At 40.7% G+C, this 15,630-nt stretch overlaps 1 protein-coding gene across 39 annotated transcripts in view; it reads left to right on the forward strand.

The window, feature by feature from the left end:
- The first annotated feature begins 9,259 nt into the window (after positions 1-9,259).
- The window catches only part of LOC111190360 (scavenger receptor cysteine-rich type 1 protein M130), a 28,689-nt gene continuing 22,318 nt past the window's right edge, over positions 9,260-15,630 (forward strand). For 35 of the 39 annotated variants that reach the window (XM_049470425.1, XM_049470410.1, XM_049470405.1 and 32 more), the window contains exons 1-9: positions 9,260-9,336; positions 9,993-10,298; positions 11,294-11,365; positions 11,598-11,906; positions 12,285-12,338; positions 12,434-12,598; positions 12,728-12,817; positions 13,522-13,584; positions 14,147-14,209. In XM_049470425.1, the coding sequence (XP_049326382.1) occupies positions 10,082-10,298; positions 11,294-11,365; positions 11,598-11,906; positions 12,285-12,338; positions 12,434-12,598; positions 12,728-12,817; positions 13,522-13,584; positions 14,147-14,209 (1,033 nt within the window). In that variant the 5' untranslated portion in view covers positions 9,260-9,336; positions 9,993-10,081. The other 4 variants (XM_049470414.1, XM_049470416.1, XM_049470420.1 and 1 more) reach the window with 4 other exon arrangements.

Raw genomic sequence — 15,630 nt, forward strand, 5'->3', positions numbered from 1 at the left:
GTATGTTTTAATTAGACAAAAACTGTAATACGTACGTATTACATGTATTACATTTGTGAACTTTCTGAGAATGTTTCGACACATCATAGACAAAATCAAATCAGAGATCATATGATGGAATGTCACTGTTTTGTATACCTATTCCGTATTAAATATTCTATTACATAGTAAATTCTGACAGTTACAGCTAATGTGAGAAGCAGTGATGTTTTTTTTAACATTTGCTTTGACTTTTATTTAATTGCTGAAAATATTAACCCAAGATATTGTCTAGTCAGTTTCATTTTGTTTGATAAAATTTAATTTCATAAAAAAGGGTCTGCAGTACTGATTTGCTAGAGCACAACATTTGTTTTCAAAATTATAACCTGAATGAAACAAAATGCATTAGTCCTTTCCACTTCCAGACAACTTCTCAAACACCTTATGTGCCAAAACAAAACCAGTCAACACACTGTAATTAGAAACATAGTGCCATTTCCAGCTTAACAATTTAGTGCTGGACGATATGACAAAACTTATGTCACAATATATTAATTTTAGTCGATGTGTTATCGTTTTGATATAAATGTGTACAGCTCAACTGAACAACTTCCTGATGTGTACATTATCACACACTGAGATTGCCAGACTATGGTATTCTATACCACTCTGCTGTTTCGCTTAAAAAAAATCAGTCAGTAAAGATGCTGTAAATACTGTACATATCTTAAAAAAATGTTATAAATTGATGCTCCTTTATTCGTATGCAAATTACAAAAAATATAAACGAAGGTCACACATGCCAGATATTCTAGGCTACTCTAAAATAGTTAACATTTTTCCATTTATTATTACAATAACAGCTTAAATGCTTTGCTGTGTAATAAAATATACCAGCCCTGCTTAAAATGATTAAAAATAATATGCAAATATGGACAGAATTAAGATATCAAATATGGACAGAATTTACATATTTAATTATATTTTGACCAACAAAAAAAGTCAGAATAAAAAAAAAAAATTTTATTGTTTTTCTATGAATCTTTTGTTATGATTTTCAAAATGGCGGATTAGCCACTATGGCTATTTGGCGATGCCAACTGTTTTCCTAGCTAAATTAATCTGTATTATTAACATGGATGAATTGGATAGATTATGTGGTTTGATATGATCTGTGAACTGGGATCTAGCGTCGGAGGTCAGAGGGCACAAAGTAGGGTAATTAATGAGCAGTATTTTTGTTATTTGTGTTCATTTTTTTTATTCATTAATGAAGTGAACATGTTAATTTGACAACGCCTTCTGTTTTGTTTAGCATTTGTCTATTATACAAGTCTTTATTTAATCTGATTGTGAGAGAGAGAGAGATTTAACATTTTTGCATTACACACAGATCACAGGACATCCAGACTTGCTGATGGTCCTCATGTTTGCTCTGGGAGAGTGGAGGTTTTTCATGGAGCGTCTTGGTTCACAGTGTGTGATGCTGACTTTGACCAGCAGGGTGCAGAGGTTGTGTGTCGAGAGCTGGGCTGTGGTTCTCCTGTGGAGGTTCTGGGAGCAGCTGCTTTTGGTAAAGGGAAGGGTCAGGTGTGGTCAGAGGAGCTTCAGTGTAGAGGAGATGAATCTGAGATTACTCTCTGTCCAATAACCTCTTCACACAAATACAACTGCTCTCATGGTAATGATGTGGGACTTGTATGTTCTGGTACAGTATAATATGTGATATTATCGTCTAACATTTCTTTATATAATATACAGTATAGGAGAGAACTTGCTCTTTTACGAGTCTCTTGGTTGTAAATTCAGGTCACACTCAGGCTCGGCTGATGAACGGCTCAGACTCCTGTTCTGGTCGAGTGGAGCTCCAGTACCTCAGTGAGTGGGGTACAGTGTGTGATGTAAGCTGGGATATGAGAGCTGCCAGTGTCCTCTGTGCTCAGCTGAAGTGTGGGAGTGCTGTGGCTGTGTTGGGGTCAGACTGGTTTGGGGAGGGGAGTGGCCGGATCTGGGCGGATGTGTTTGATTGTCAGGGGAACGAAACACACCTGTTAAAATGTCCCATTTCATCATGGAGTCGAACTGCATGCTCTCATAAACAGGATGTTGGACTCATCTGCAGTGGTGAGCTTTTAAGAATCTTAAACATTCTTATCAATGGGCTGTAAAGTGATTTTAGGAGGAAGTGCCCTTATAATGTTCTTATATATATATATATATTTTTTTTACTTCACTTCAATTAATTTACTAATGTATCTCAGTTTTGAACATGTATATACATTTCCATAGACAATTTTGATTTCTGAAAATCAATTTCTAATTTTGCTCCATATATAGCTCAGCTAATGCAGCAGTACCTGAAAAAAAACAATGTGTTTAATTTCTAAATCTGATTTATTTCAAGTGCTGTAAAAACAATCTTATTAAGCCTGTAAAATCTAAAATATATTTGTGGTACTTTCAGGTTCTTCTCTGGCGTCTCATGAGGGTGTAGTGAGATTGACTGGAGGGATGGAGTGTGAGGGGGAGGTGGAGGTGTTCTTCAGGCAGGACTGGAGGAGAGTTCTGCTGGACTCCTGGAGTGAGTCTGAGGCCTCTGTGGTCTGCAGACAGCTGGGCTGTGGTTCTGTACTCAACATCTCCAGCTCCTCTTCATCCAGTCCTGAACACAGCTACATGTGTGTGACGGGTTTCAACTGCTCTGGGAGTGAAGCTCATCTGAGGAACTGCAGCAGCTCACAAGCAGTTAACTGCAGCTCCACAGAACAGCTCTACATCACCTGCTCTGGTACATTTAATTCAAATTATTTGGAGTTGTAGTGAATAATGCCCGTTGTTAGGGGGAAATTGTTTTATTTTGTTTTATTGTAAGGGTTATTATAATTATTATGAATCTGAAATGAACCAATCATCATGTGACTACGGGTGAACTAAGAAATCATACTTTGAACTGGTTTCTCTTAATTTTAGGCTACAGCTTCATCAGGCTGGTTGGTTCTGGGGGAGACTGTGCTGGAAGGCTGGAGGTTTTCCACAGTGGATCATGGGGGACAGTGAGTGATGAATTGTGGGATATTGAGGATGCACAGGTGGTCAGCAGACGGCTGCAGTGTGGAGTCGCCCTCAGTGCTCCAGTACCGGTACCAGCCCGGTTTGGATCTGGAACTGGACCCATATGGCTGAATGAGGTGGAGTGTGAGGGGAACGAGGCGTCTCTGTGGAAATGAAAGCGCAGCGAAAGTTCTACTAAAGACTCCAATGCTACGTCACCTAATTACCTATCCAATCAGCTGTTCCCTCTGCCTTTAAATAAGATCACTCATTCAGTACCTTTGCTGCCTTTCAGACGCTGATGGTCGTTCTTACTGACGTTGTCCGCAGTTCTCTCGCTTATGTCCCGTTCTCGCTTCTAGTGTGTCCGACCGGCGTCTCGTGTTGGCCTCCTGTTGCTAACCTCCTACTGCTGGCCGCTTTGTCGTCGGACGCCTCCCGCTCCTACTGACGGCTGCTGCTCCCCACGTCCAGTCGGCTGTGCACGGACGACGCAATCTGCTTGCCACGCGCCGCACCGTTGGCTGGCGGCCCGCTACTCTACCCCCTCCTGCTCTGTCCCGCCGCCGCCCCAGCCCACTGTCGGCGATAAGCCCCAGCTGTCCCGGTCCTTCAGGCGGTCGCTGTCTCGGCGTGGAGTTCGGACTCTGGTTTGGTCGCTGTCGAAGGGCGCTGTGGATCTGCTTCCGGGTTGCCTCTCCCTGTAACGCAGGGTTCTGTCGTATTGCGCAACCCGTCGTGATGTGCTTCTCGACGGCAGTGCCCATGCGCGGGGCCTTTGTTTGTTTTCTTATTTCGTGGTTTTCTGTTACGTTGTGGTCTCCCCTCCTTACTCTTAACTGTCCTCCGATATTTTGTTTCGGCTTTATTGTATTCCTGCTGAAGCTTGTTTGAATATGGGGCTTTTTCTAGCGTTTTTACTTTATTTGTGTACTAGAGTAGCACGGTTCGAGAGGGTGGCAAGTTGTAACTGAGCACCGGTTCACTCGGCCCCTCTGCCTTCGCTCCGCCTCCCCTGGCCTCTGCTGCTGCTGCGGCTGGCGCGGACCTGCCCGTATCTTTCTCCTTCTGGCGCGCTCTCCCTGGAACTTTGACTTTTGCTGAGCTGACTGGCGCGCTCCTGCCTGGATCTTCTAATGTTGCTGTGCTGCCTAGCGCGCTCCTGGTTTGTTCGCCGCTACTGCGCTGCCGGTGCGCTTCTGTCGGATCTGCTGCTGCTGCTACTGCGCTGCTGGTGCGCTTCTATCGGATCTGCTGCTGCTCCTGCGCTGCTGGTGCCCTTCTGCCGGTTCTGCTGCTGCTGCTGCTGCTGCTGCTGCTGCCCTGCCTGGCGCTTCTGTCGGATCTGCCGCTGCTGCTGCTGCTACTGCCCTACCTGGCGCTTCTGCCGGATCTGCTGCTGCTGCTGCCCTACCTGGCGTTTCTGCCGGATCTGCTGCTGCTGCTGCTGCTGCTGCTACTGCCCTACCTGGCGCTTCTGCCAGCTCTGCTGCTGCTGCTGCTGCTGCTGCTGCCCTACCTGGCGCTTCTGCTGGATCTGCTGCTGCGCTGCCACGTGTGTTTCTGCCTGGGTCCTCTGCTGCATGGCCTCTTCCTCCTCCTGTTTAGCTACTGCCGTGCCTGGCCCGGCTTTTGGTAGGCCGTTTGTTTCTGCTGATGCTGCTATGGTTTTCCCCGCGCTTGCGTGCTGTCATCCTACAAGGTAAGGTTCTTCTTTTGCCTTCCTTCCGAAGCCCGTTTGCCCCCGGCGCGTGGATGGTCCTCTTCGCGGTCTTTTGACCTTATGGCTGGCCGCTCTTCTACCTCTTTTCTTTTTTCTTTTTCTGTTCTGTCTTCTGTTCGCTGTTCTGTTGATTTTTCCGGACTTTTGACTACATTCTAACATTCTACCGCTCACTGCTTCATTCTTCCGCCGTCTCTTCCCCGACCTCGCCTCCCTTGCTGTCACGTACAGTTACTCATGATTGGGTTTTCACGTATTCGCTTCTTCGACATATTTTGTATCATATGCATGTTTGTGTTTCTCAGTGCTTTCAGTCTCTTGCGTTCCATGTCATTGCTCCTTGCACTTTGCTCCGTAAATTATTGATGGCAGTTGGCAACATCTACTGCTCTGCCTAGTTTACGGTAATCATAATGGAATAATATTAATAGTACTAATAGTGATAATGGTAGTAATATTAGTACTAATAATAGTGATAATGATAATAATGATGCCGATGTTTACTCTTTATTTTGTAGCACCTTCATACATTACAATGCAGCTCATCGTGTGCTGTACATTGAATAAGCTCGAAAAATAAATTTGTAATGGTTAATAATAATGCTAGTGGTGCTAGTACTAATTAGAAATAATGCTAGAATACGAACTGATGTACAATAAATTGTCCAACTGTAGTATATTATTTATAAGTATATTTATTTATATAAAACATACGTAATGATAATAATAATAATAATAATGGTACTGCTGATACTCTTACGAATTATTGTACCTGTGAAATGCATTAGTTGTTAAAGCTTAGTTTAAAGGAATATGTCTTACTCTGCGTTTTAAAACTGTTTGCTGCTGACCTGCTTCCCGGCTTATCGTCTTATTACCTTTTCTTTTCTATTTAATCTTCTTATATCTTTTCTGTTCTTCTGTGTTTTGATCCGTATATAGTGTGTTTCTTTATTCTTACTGTTCTTTATTTCTTATGAATCGTGCTGTTGCTGCTGGATGTCTACATTTCCTTAGGGCTATTTAATATCTATGTATCTGTATCATTATCTGTCTCTGGGTTCGCGATTTCGCTTGGGTGCTTTTGTGTCTTCTCTGTTTGCTGTGTCGTTCGTGGCTTTTCTAGTCTCGCTTTCTTGGTTGTGGTCCGGTATTTCTCATTGTTCTCCTCGGCGCTGTTTCTTCGGCTGCGCTCGGTGCGAGCGCCGCTCTGTTTGTCGGTTTTGGGTATTTATTTCCAAGGGCGATAGTTTGCCGACTGTTGGCTATTAATTTTGACCCTCGCCCCTGGATCTGCCTCTCAGTTCTGTACGAAATGATCGGTGATGATCGCGTGCGTTTCATTACTTTTTATTTTCTCTGAAATCATTAATAAAATACGTTGTGACCGCGAAGCTGTGATCACGATCCTCATTTAAGTTGTTCTTTCTGCACTCCGATTATGTCATTGCTCAATTTAATTACCTGGGACTCAGTAATTATAAATTAATTTCATAATTGGTAACAAACTTTCTATCTACAAAATTATTGATGCCAATTAATAAGGAACGTCGTAATAGTCAGATTATCCGAGTTCGTTTTCTAATCCAGCTATATGCTTACTCCTCAAAGGCATTGCAAAAATCCTCTTCCTCAATTTAATATAGCTTGCCATTTACAGAAATAAATCTAATTTACAAGTTATATATATTCTCCCTATGTTTCAACTGCATACGGCAGCTTTTATGGATTTAAGCGCACAGGCATTTCACGAGCGCGCGCCGACAATATTTATTTGATCAGTTCAATGCCTCACGCTGTCTGATTTAAGCTCTACTCCTTCCTTCATTACTGTTTGCGCGAAACATTCTGTTGCAGATAACAGGGCCCTGTTTTACAATTAAAATGCTAAAAGTGCACTCCTATTTCTGTCTTTACATTTCTGGGGCAGCTATCTGCTTTCACGCTCTTCTAAACTTTATGCGCCTCTGTTTGGTTTCACCTAATAGCTACCCTATGGCGAAACAGTGGTCAGATTTCACCTGTCAAATGTCAATTAGGAAACGCTGACCATCTCCATCCTGCTACGCTGGTCGCTCTCTTCAGGAACGACGCAGCCACATCCTCAGCGAAGCTGACGTCACCATTTTGCTACTTGAAGAAGACCTGTCACACACTTAGACCAGAACTGGACCTACTGCTGAACGCTCAGCAAGCTCATTCAACACTGTCTAAGTAAGTATTATTTATAAGCAAACACTGGAGGCGGTGGAAGTACTACATACTTTAGAGTATGTTAATTTGTGCATCAATCCGGCGATTTAAATGATCTATTATACATCAACATTTGCTTTTGTTTCAATGCTTCACTAACAGTATTAACCAGTATTAAAACGATCTGTGATACTCTCCCAACACTGCTGATTATCACATGTCTATACCTATAGCTTAATGCATTATGGCCCGTGGTCATTTACATCAACACATGCCAGGAGACAATCTCCTCTTTATCTTGGGCTCACAGCCCAGACGACATGACATGAGGATTATTGCATGTTACTAACAGCATGTTTTTTCAGGGGTCGAACCCCGCGCTCAGCGTTTTACAGGGCGCGCAGCCCGTTACTAACAGCAACGCATGCTTTGGGGGCGGTCCCCGCGCATGATGGGCTCGATGCCCAACCTAGATGCATGTTTTGGCATGGCCCTCACTAACAGCAACGCATGCTTTGATTGGGCTCGACGCCCTCGTGTATGAATGTAGGGCCCGCGGCCCGTATGTTTGGGGGCGCACCCCTCGCCTAACACCATTTTCTTCTTGCTAACGTCTCTTCCTTCTTCCCCTTCTTCACTCCTCTGTCACACAACTTCCCTTTGATCTCCTTTAGGCCCTGTATTAAGTTTTTCTACCTTCTACTATTTCTGAACTTTACTATTTAAGTCGCTTTAGACAAAAGCGTCTGCAAAATGTTATGTATTGATCGGATGAATGCAGAATTAATTAAAGAATGAAAGAAATGAATGTTTGAATGTAGGCATGGCCTGTATGTTTGGGGGCGCACCCCTCGCCTAATACCATTTTCTTCTTGCTAACGTCTCTTCCTTCTTCCCCTTCTTCACTCCTCTGTCACACAACTTCCCTTTGATCTCCTTTAGGCCCTGTATTAAGTTTTTCTACCTTCTATTATTTCTGAACTTTACTATTTAAGTCGCTTTAGACAAAAGCGTCTGCAAAATGTTATGTATTGATCGGATGGATGCAGAATTAATTAAAGAATGAAAGAAATGAATGTTTGAATGTAGGCACATGGCCTGTATGTTTGGGGGCATTCCCCGTGCATGCTCTGATGAATAGATAACTGAATGAATATGTAATGATCTAATGAATAAATGAGTGAAGGGCTCGCCGCCCGAACGCTTCGGGGGCGCACCCCGCTTGGGCTCGTAGCAAGCGAATGTATGAGTGAAGGGCTCGTGCCCGTACGCTTCGGGGGCGCACCCCGCTTAGGCTCGTAGCAAGCGTATGTATGAGTGAAGGGCATCGGCCCATACTAACAGCATGGAAAGTTGGCGCAATGCAAGCGCATCACTGGTCACTACACTCACGTTAACTCTGCTTGTTACTGCACAGGTCACCCACATTTAGTTACATCAAGCATGTGCTCACTTAACACAATCCACGAGTTAAATGCTAATAAACTCACTCATGCATGGGGATATCCAAGGTATAAAAGGAAATGCTTCACTGTCCGCAGTCACCGGTGCTAAAGAGCTATCGTTCAAAAGTACGGTATCGTTTATTATTATGCTGATTATTAATCAAACGTTTCATTTATTACAGGATGTAGGATAAAGTAAAGATCTACCGGTGGGTATATATATATATATATATATATATATATTAATTCTTTCACTTTGGGGTTGGCTCCGCCCCTGTCTCCAATGTACGACAGGATCTGCAGAGCCCAGATGTATCAAGTCCTGGGCCGATGACGGGGCCTACGCCAAAGACTCTACTAGAAGACTGTTTCATTATAACCTCTTCATATATGTATCTTTGTTTTGCTAAATATGTTAAAACATTAAATCGTGAAACTGACAACATTTCTTCCAGAGTCGTAATAGTAGAAGTGAAAGCGCAGCGAAAGTTCTACTAAAGACTCCAATGCTACGTCACCTAATTACCTATCCAATCAGCTGTTCCCTCTGCCTTTAAATAAGATCACTCATTCAGTACCTTTGCTGCCTTTCAGACGCTGATGGTCGTTCTTACCCTCCTCCTTCCCCACCGCCTCCAGGTTGGTCCCGTTTGGTTGCCCGGGGGTTGGCTCCGCCCCTGTCTCCAATGTACGACAGGATCTGCAGAGCCCAGATGTATCAAGTCCTGGGCCGATGACGGGGCCTACGCCAAAGACTCTACTAGAAGACTGTTTCATTATAACCTCTTCATATATGTATCTTTGTTTTGCTAAATATGTTAAAACATTAAATCGTGCAACTGACAACATTTCTTCCAGAGTCGTAATAGTAGAACTGCAGATATCAGCTGTGTGGAGAGGATGAATGTGGACACAAGGATGATGTAGGAGTCGTCTGCTCAGGTACAGTGTGCTGATTGCTGGTGTTCTTACAACACTTCACCTGTCAGACCTCTAAATTTTCTCTTCAGTGCTGAAAGTGAGACTTAGTTAAACTGTTAAAATAAGACTTGTTAAACCAATCTAAAGTTGTTGCCATGTGGGTCAGCCAGACCTCTTCCTGTACCTTTTTTTTTCTTGTTTTTTTTTAATGTGTCAGAATGTATCTAAAGGGCAAACTAAATTGTTTCAAATTGATCTGTATTTTGGTGTCTTTTTTAGGTATTATGATAAAAGTGCAGTTTACTACAAAGTCAGCAGTAGAGTGCAGTAACACATTCTCTTCTAACTTTACTACAGACTAAGACTTAATTTATTCTTATTTTTGCGCCAATTTCCAAAGCTTTCTTTAAAACAAATATATTCAGGTTTTTTTTTTTTTTTACAATATACACTTTTTTGGGGTCCTTTTCTGTTTAAAGGCCCTGGCACTGCTAACTTTTGTACCATTTGAGCACACTGGATTTTGTACCATTTCAGGTTATTAACTGGGCTGGAGTGCTTAAATGGCAAAAAATGGGGGTGTTCTAAAACTTTTAACTAATAGTGTAGATTCATTAAGTTTGTTTTAAACTACATGAAAACTCCAGGGTCTAACATAAAGCATTTTCTCTCATCAGAGTATAAAGAGATCAGACTGACTGAGGGCTGTGAGGGGAATCTGCAGGTGTTCTATAATGGAACCTGGGGGAATGTGTGTAACAATGGGATGGATGTAGAAACAATTGGTCTCATCTGTCGGGAGCTGAACTGTGGAAGATTTAAGACTGAGAGAGCTACCAAAGCACGAGTGGAATCAGCTCCTAACTGGCTGGATGATGTAAAATGTAGGAAACATGACTCTACTCTGTTTCACTGTCCATCTTCATCCTGGAGTCAGAACAATTGTGATAGAAGCAGTGAGGTGACTCACATTACCTGCTCCGGTATGTTGTTTTTCTTTGTAGTAGATGAGCATGAGTAAAACAGTTTTTCATGGAAAGTTGTGTTGAAAGAAAGTGTTGTGGTGACCGGATCACCCTCACTTTTCCTCATCCTCTTTCCCTGTGTAAGTGTATACAACCTGAGTAAATATAAAATAATTTTTAAATAATCATTTTATTTATTAAGGGAAAAAAAATATCCAAACACCCCCTAAAAAATAAAATGTGATTAATTACACTTTTTGGATAGATGAGTATTCAGTTTCACTTAACTCAACCAGGCCTGATTACTGCCAGACCTGTAGAATCAAGAAATTCTTTAAATTCCTTTATTCCTGATCATTTAAAATGAGCTTTTTTTATGTTTACTCGGGTTATCTTTGTCTGATGTTAAAGTTTTTTTTAATAATCAGAAAAATATCAGTATATCTGTAGGGGGGCAAATACTTCTTCATGGCAATGTATGTGTGCAGGATTGCTTGAGATTTTTTGGGACTACAAGCTACACCTTGCTGTGCTTTTTACACTCATCTGGTCATGCTGGGAACACATTTTAATAAAAAGTGTAAAGTGTATCAGAAAAAATTACATTTGTGAGTGAAATAATAAGATATTACATTGAATTACATTACATTTGGCAGATGCTTTTGTCCAAAGTGACTTACAATAATGGTGTACATTTACTAATAGGAGCCTGTTCTGTCCGAAAATCGCACTGAAAAATTGTTTTTGTCATTGCTGGAATAGTTCGGTGGGGTTAGAGAAAAAGAGCAGTCTGGTGCAGCTTGAAGTTTCCTGTGCGCCCTGTTAGAATGCCTGGTGTTATTTGAAAATCACAACCAGACTGACTTTTAATTCTGTGCGTTGGTGTGAAATGAGGGGGTTTGCCGCTCAATTGAAACTCTCAATTGTTATTGCTGAGATCATTATTTTAGTAATGAGTTTAGTAGTATTGATTTGATTTTTGTAGTATTTATAGCATGTGTCTCCATTTCTAGGAGAGAAGAAACAGCTTGCATTTGAAAACCTTCAAAAATTCTTCTTATTTCCAAACCAGGGTCAGTGCTCAAGTACGAATATTTGACTACCACTCCATTCACTACTTGAATAAGTATACATATTAATCAGATTTGTTCGTGCCTATATTCTAACTTGTTTTGTCAAATAATTCTAAACTTCCCTTTTCATCAGTTGATCTTTGATTTGAGTGAAAACTGATTAAATAAAAACACTAATGCAGTTTGCTGTAGTTTTGTTATAAAAATGTAATATTATTCATGTGTCTGTTCATGTGTGATGTAGATTACATGCCTATTAGGTTGAGAGGAGGAGAGGAAATCTGTTCTGGGAGGTTGGAGGTGTATCATAATGCTGAGTGGGGGTCTATATGTGCTGATCTGTGGGACATCAGGGATGCTCAGGTGGTCTGCAGGCAGCTGGGTTGTGGGCCGGCGCTGAGTGTTAATAGAAGAGCTGTTGATGGTTCTGGTGGAGGAACTATCTGGATGAACAGAGTGAAGTGTAGAGGGAATGAGATTCACCTGTGGGACTGTCCTCATTCCCTGAAGAACCACACTGACTGCTCCCACAGTGCTGGAGTCACCTGTGCAGGTGTGCGAGAACGTTTTTTAATCTAGTATTAACTTCTCTTAAGATAACTATGGTTATGTTAAGCAGTGTACTCTGTATTTCAGTCAGGTTCAATATTATTATTATTGTGCTCCTCTGACCTGTAAAAGGGAGAATAGCATTTATATTATGGCTGATTTAGGCTCACAACACTGATAAATACACTAAGTAACATTGGCAGACAATAATGCAACAATATTTTTGAAAATACCTACAATATTACCATATCAGCCATATACTTTTGTTTCAAATACAATAAACACAAAAACAATAAATACCATTTCTTAAATAATGCTGCTCTAATCTCTTTCTCCTTCTGTAACCTCTTTTTCTTGACCATTTTTATGATATTTCTTTCAGACATATTTGTCACATTACCTTTTTCATCTGAAACAACTACAACTTACACCACAGGTACTCTTTTAATTAGTTCCTTTGTGTGATTTTTTTTTTTTAAGTTTAAACAAAACTATGCAGTGTTCAACAGTGTTTTTATTCTGTGTTTTCAGTACCAGCACAGCTAACAGAGAAAAAGACAGTCCCTCCTTCAAAAAATCCATCATCTAATTTTCCATACATCTATCCAGTGTCTCTCCTGGTTCTGGGATCTGTGCTGTTCCTGGCCTTAGTGCTTCTGGTTGTGCTGTTTTATCAGAACAGAGTGCTCAGGAGAGGTAGGGAGATTTAGAGATCATCTAAAATCCACTTTCTGTACTTTCTATAATCATCATTAGTCCTTCAATCTGTCATCAGTCTTCTCTTCTACTGAACTGACTCCATGTTTCTTTCTTTCTCTCTCACAGTGATCTCTAAGGCGAGGAGGAAGACTCTGCTTGAGGCAGTCTATGAAGAGATTAACCATAAATGTGTCACTAACAGATATACTAAAAGAGGTAAATTATATGTAGAGAGTTTCACTGAAGGCAGTCTTCTCACAGTATGTAAAGTGGATCTAAGGTCAGATATCAAATAGCAATTCTGAGTGTTTAAATGACTATAAATGAAAAAACTACATGCAGTAAATCAATTGTAGCATTGTTACCTTATCTTACAGGTTCAAAATAATGTGTTACTCCACTGACTATAATAGGAAGAATTACATATCTGTTACTATCAATTCAGGCCTGTACTGCTGTTAAAAAGCAGAGGAAAGGGATGGGGTTTGTTAGCCAACTTTCCCATTTCACCTTAAATGGTGCAAGAGACAGCAGAGGCTGCATCATTTAAGGCGGAACAGAACAATTAAATAAAATGAAAGCTAATCCAAGCTCCATAACAGGAATTAAGAAATTGACAATTGTTCCTTAATCACCAACCTTTCTGAAGACATACAATGCCATAAAATTAGCTAGGTTACTGAACCTTAGTGCTTCTGATGACGTATCTGGTGCATGAAGTGTTGTCCCAATTCTTATGGGGAGGATTTCACCCTTTACACTCAAAGAATGGTTGGGGTAAGTGGTAGGGCCATGGGGTGAAATGGGATTGGGCTTAAAGCCTCATCTCATTTTCAGACTTACAAATACATTTTTTTGCTGTAGATTTTGATTAAATAATTGAACTTTGGCATTCTGACTGTTCTGATCTCCTTTAACAGGAAGTTTTATCTCTGAAGATCAGCATTCAGGATATGAGGACGTAGATGAGGAGCTTCTCTCAGGTAAGTTGACATATACTGAATGTGTGTTAGAATTTTTAATGCAGAAGAAAAAACATATATATATATATTTTGTTTTATAGAAAAAAGTTCCATGCAATATGTGTAGGGTTCTGAAGTGTTTTAGCAGTTAGCATCAGGCTTCAGGCCGATAAGACTCACCCCTGAACGGGAAAATAGTGAGCGTGGTTAGCGGGTAATGCTAATGCTAAATTCAATTTATCTTTGACTACTCCAGTATATCCATGTCTGGCACAAGTTAAAAACAATGTCTTGCCTACTGTACAGTTTGTAATAGTGATTTTAGGATTGCCCAGGGGTAACTACAGGATTGCAAAAGGCATGTTGAGGTGAGTTAATATCCTTTGGTGTGTGGGAGTTTTTTTTTTTTTTTTTTTTAAAGGGACACACTTTGATTTGTCAACCAGTTCTGATCGCAGAGGGCGACAGTACCAATACATTGAAAACCCCTTAGTATTTTAAAAGTTTGAGTCTTTGAGTAACAGTGTCTTGCTGCCATCATCCTGATGCTGCTGTGCTGCAATGCATTTTTTAATTTTTACAGAAAACTATGGCGAGGTCTATGATGATATCATACCTGCTGAAGAGAGCCCACACATTACAACAGGTTTGGATATTTTAATACGTACGATTTATTGTGGAAACATGGTAAACATGCAAATTATATTTGCTTTTCACCTTAATCAAAAATATATCTATATATGTCTGTGCAGCATACATTATTATGGTTTTCTATATTATGATAATAAAGTGTGATTTTTTTTCACACCTATAAAGAATGTGTCTTCTTTTTTTTTTCATTTTTAAAAGCACACTGAGCAACATGTTTCAGTTCATTAATGCATTTCATACTGTTTTAGATAAATAAATTAATCATTACAGAGAGAATAAAGGTTTTCTCAACCACCCTCGTGGTCCCATGGGCTCACAAGCCCGTTTCTCATTATAGATTAAGCAAGTTTGGACTCTTGTACTTTGTCAGAACGGACTTGGTAAGTTCGGCTCACGAGTGCATACTCCAGAGAACAGGACTTTTATTTTGTAATTGGAACTGCTGTGATCAGTAGAGTAGTAGGTGCATCCTTAGATGCATTTCCACAAACATACCCTACACCCGCCTCACAGGGCAGACAAACCGTCTTTGTTTGGTCCATCGCTCACCAGCCTTGCTGTAGTTCACAGGGAACCCACAATATTCCCACACTTAATCAGAGTTTCTGTATTCAGGATTAAAACTAGTTTTATATACTCTGTAAAAGCATGAGAAACACAAAAAAGTTGTTTGTATGTGTAGTTAAAAGAAACTGTGACTTATCTTCATGGTGGATGTTATGTGTTTGGATCTGCTGTCTGCAGGTGCAGCTTTAATGCTGTATTTTGTGTGTTTACTCTCTCTGAAGTTTGTCTCCAGAAGGTAGCTGACTTTGTACCTTCCTTTGCCCACAGACACACACAGACACAAGGAGGTGGAGCTGTGTTAATTAGTGCTGATGCTTTTTAAAAATATGGCAAAATGAAAAAAAAAGCTTCTTCTGATTTGTCACTGAAAATGTTTGATAATTTCCTCTCCTCTTTCTAATAAGGTCATAGTGAGTGTGATTGGCGGCTGTGGGGAATCTCTCTCTCTCTCTCTCTCTCTCTCTCTCTCTCTCTGTCTCTCAGGTTCTTGAGTCTTATCTGGCTGAGTAGAGGTAAAGCTTGTTCTGCTGCTGAGTTGAGCAGTGTGTGTGCAAGAGATGGAAATCCGAGTTCTACTCATTTTTCTATTGACCACTGTCACTCTCGTCACATCTGGTAAGTATAATATACTGGTAAAAAAAAAATATATATATATATATTTTTTTTTTTTCTTAAAATGGGTTCAAGGATTTCATCTCAATACCTAAGAGCAGGCAGGGTACTGTTGTCTAACCTGTAGAGGCCTGGGCATCTACAGGCCTCCCCAGACCATCACTAATCCCCCACCAAACCAGACATGCTGAATGATGTTGCATAAAGTGGCATTTAATTGAAAAGTATATATTTACT

This window comes from Astyanax mexicanus, chromosome 22, assembly GCF_023375975.1.
Source record: "Astyanax mexicanus isolate ESR-SI-001 chromosome 22, AstMex3_surface, whole genome shotgun sequence".
NCBI classification, from domain to species: Eukaryota; Metazoa; Chordata; class Actinopteri; order Characiformes; family Acestrorhamphidae; genus Astyanax; species Astyanax mexicanus.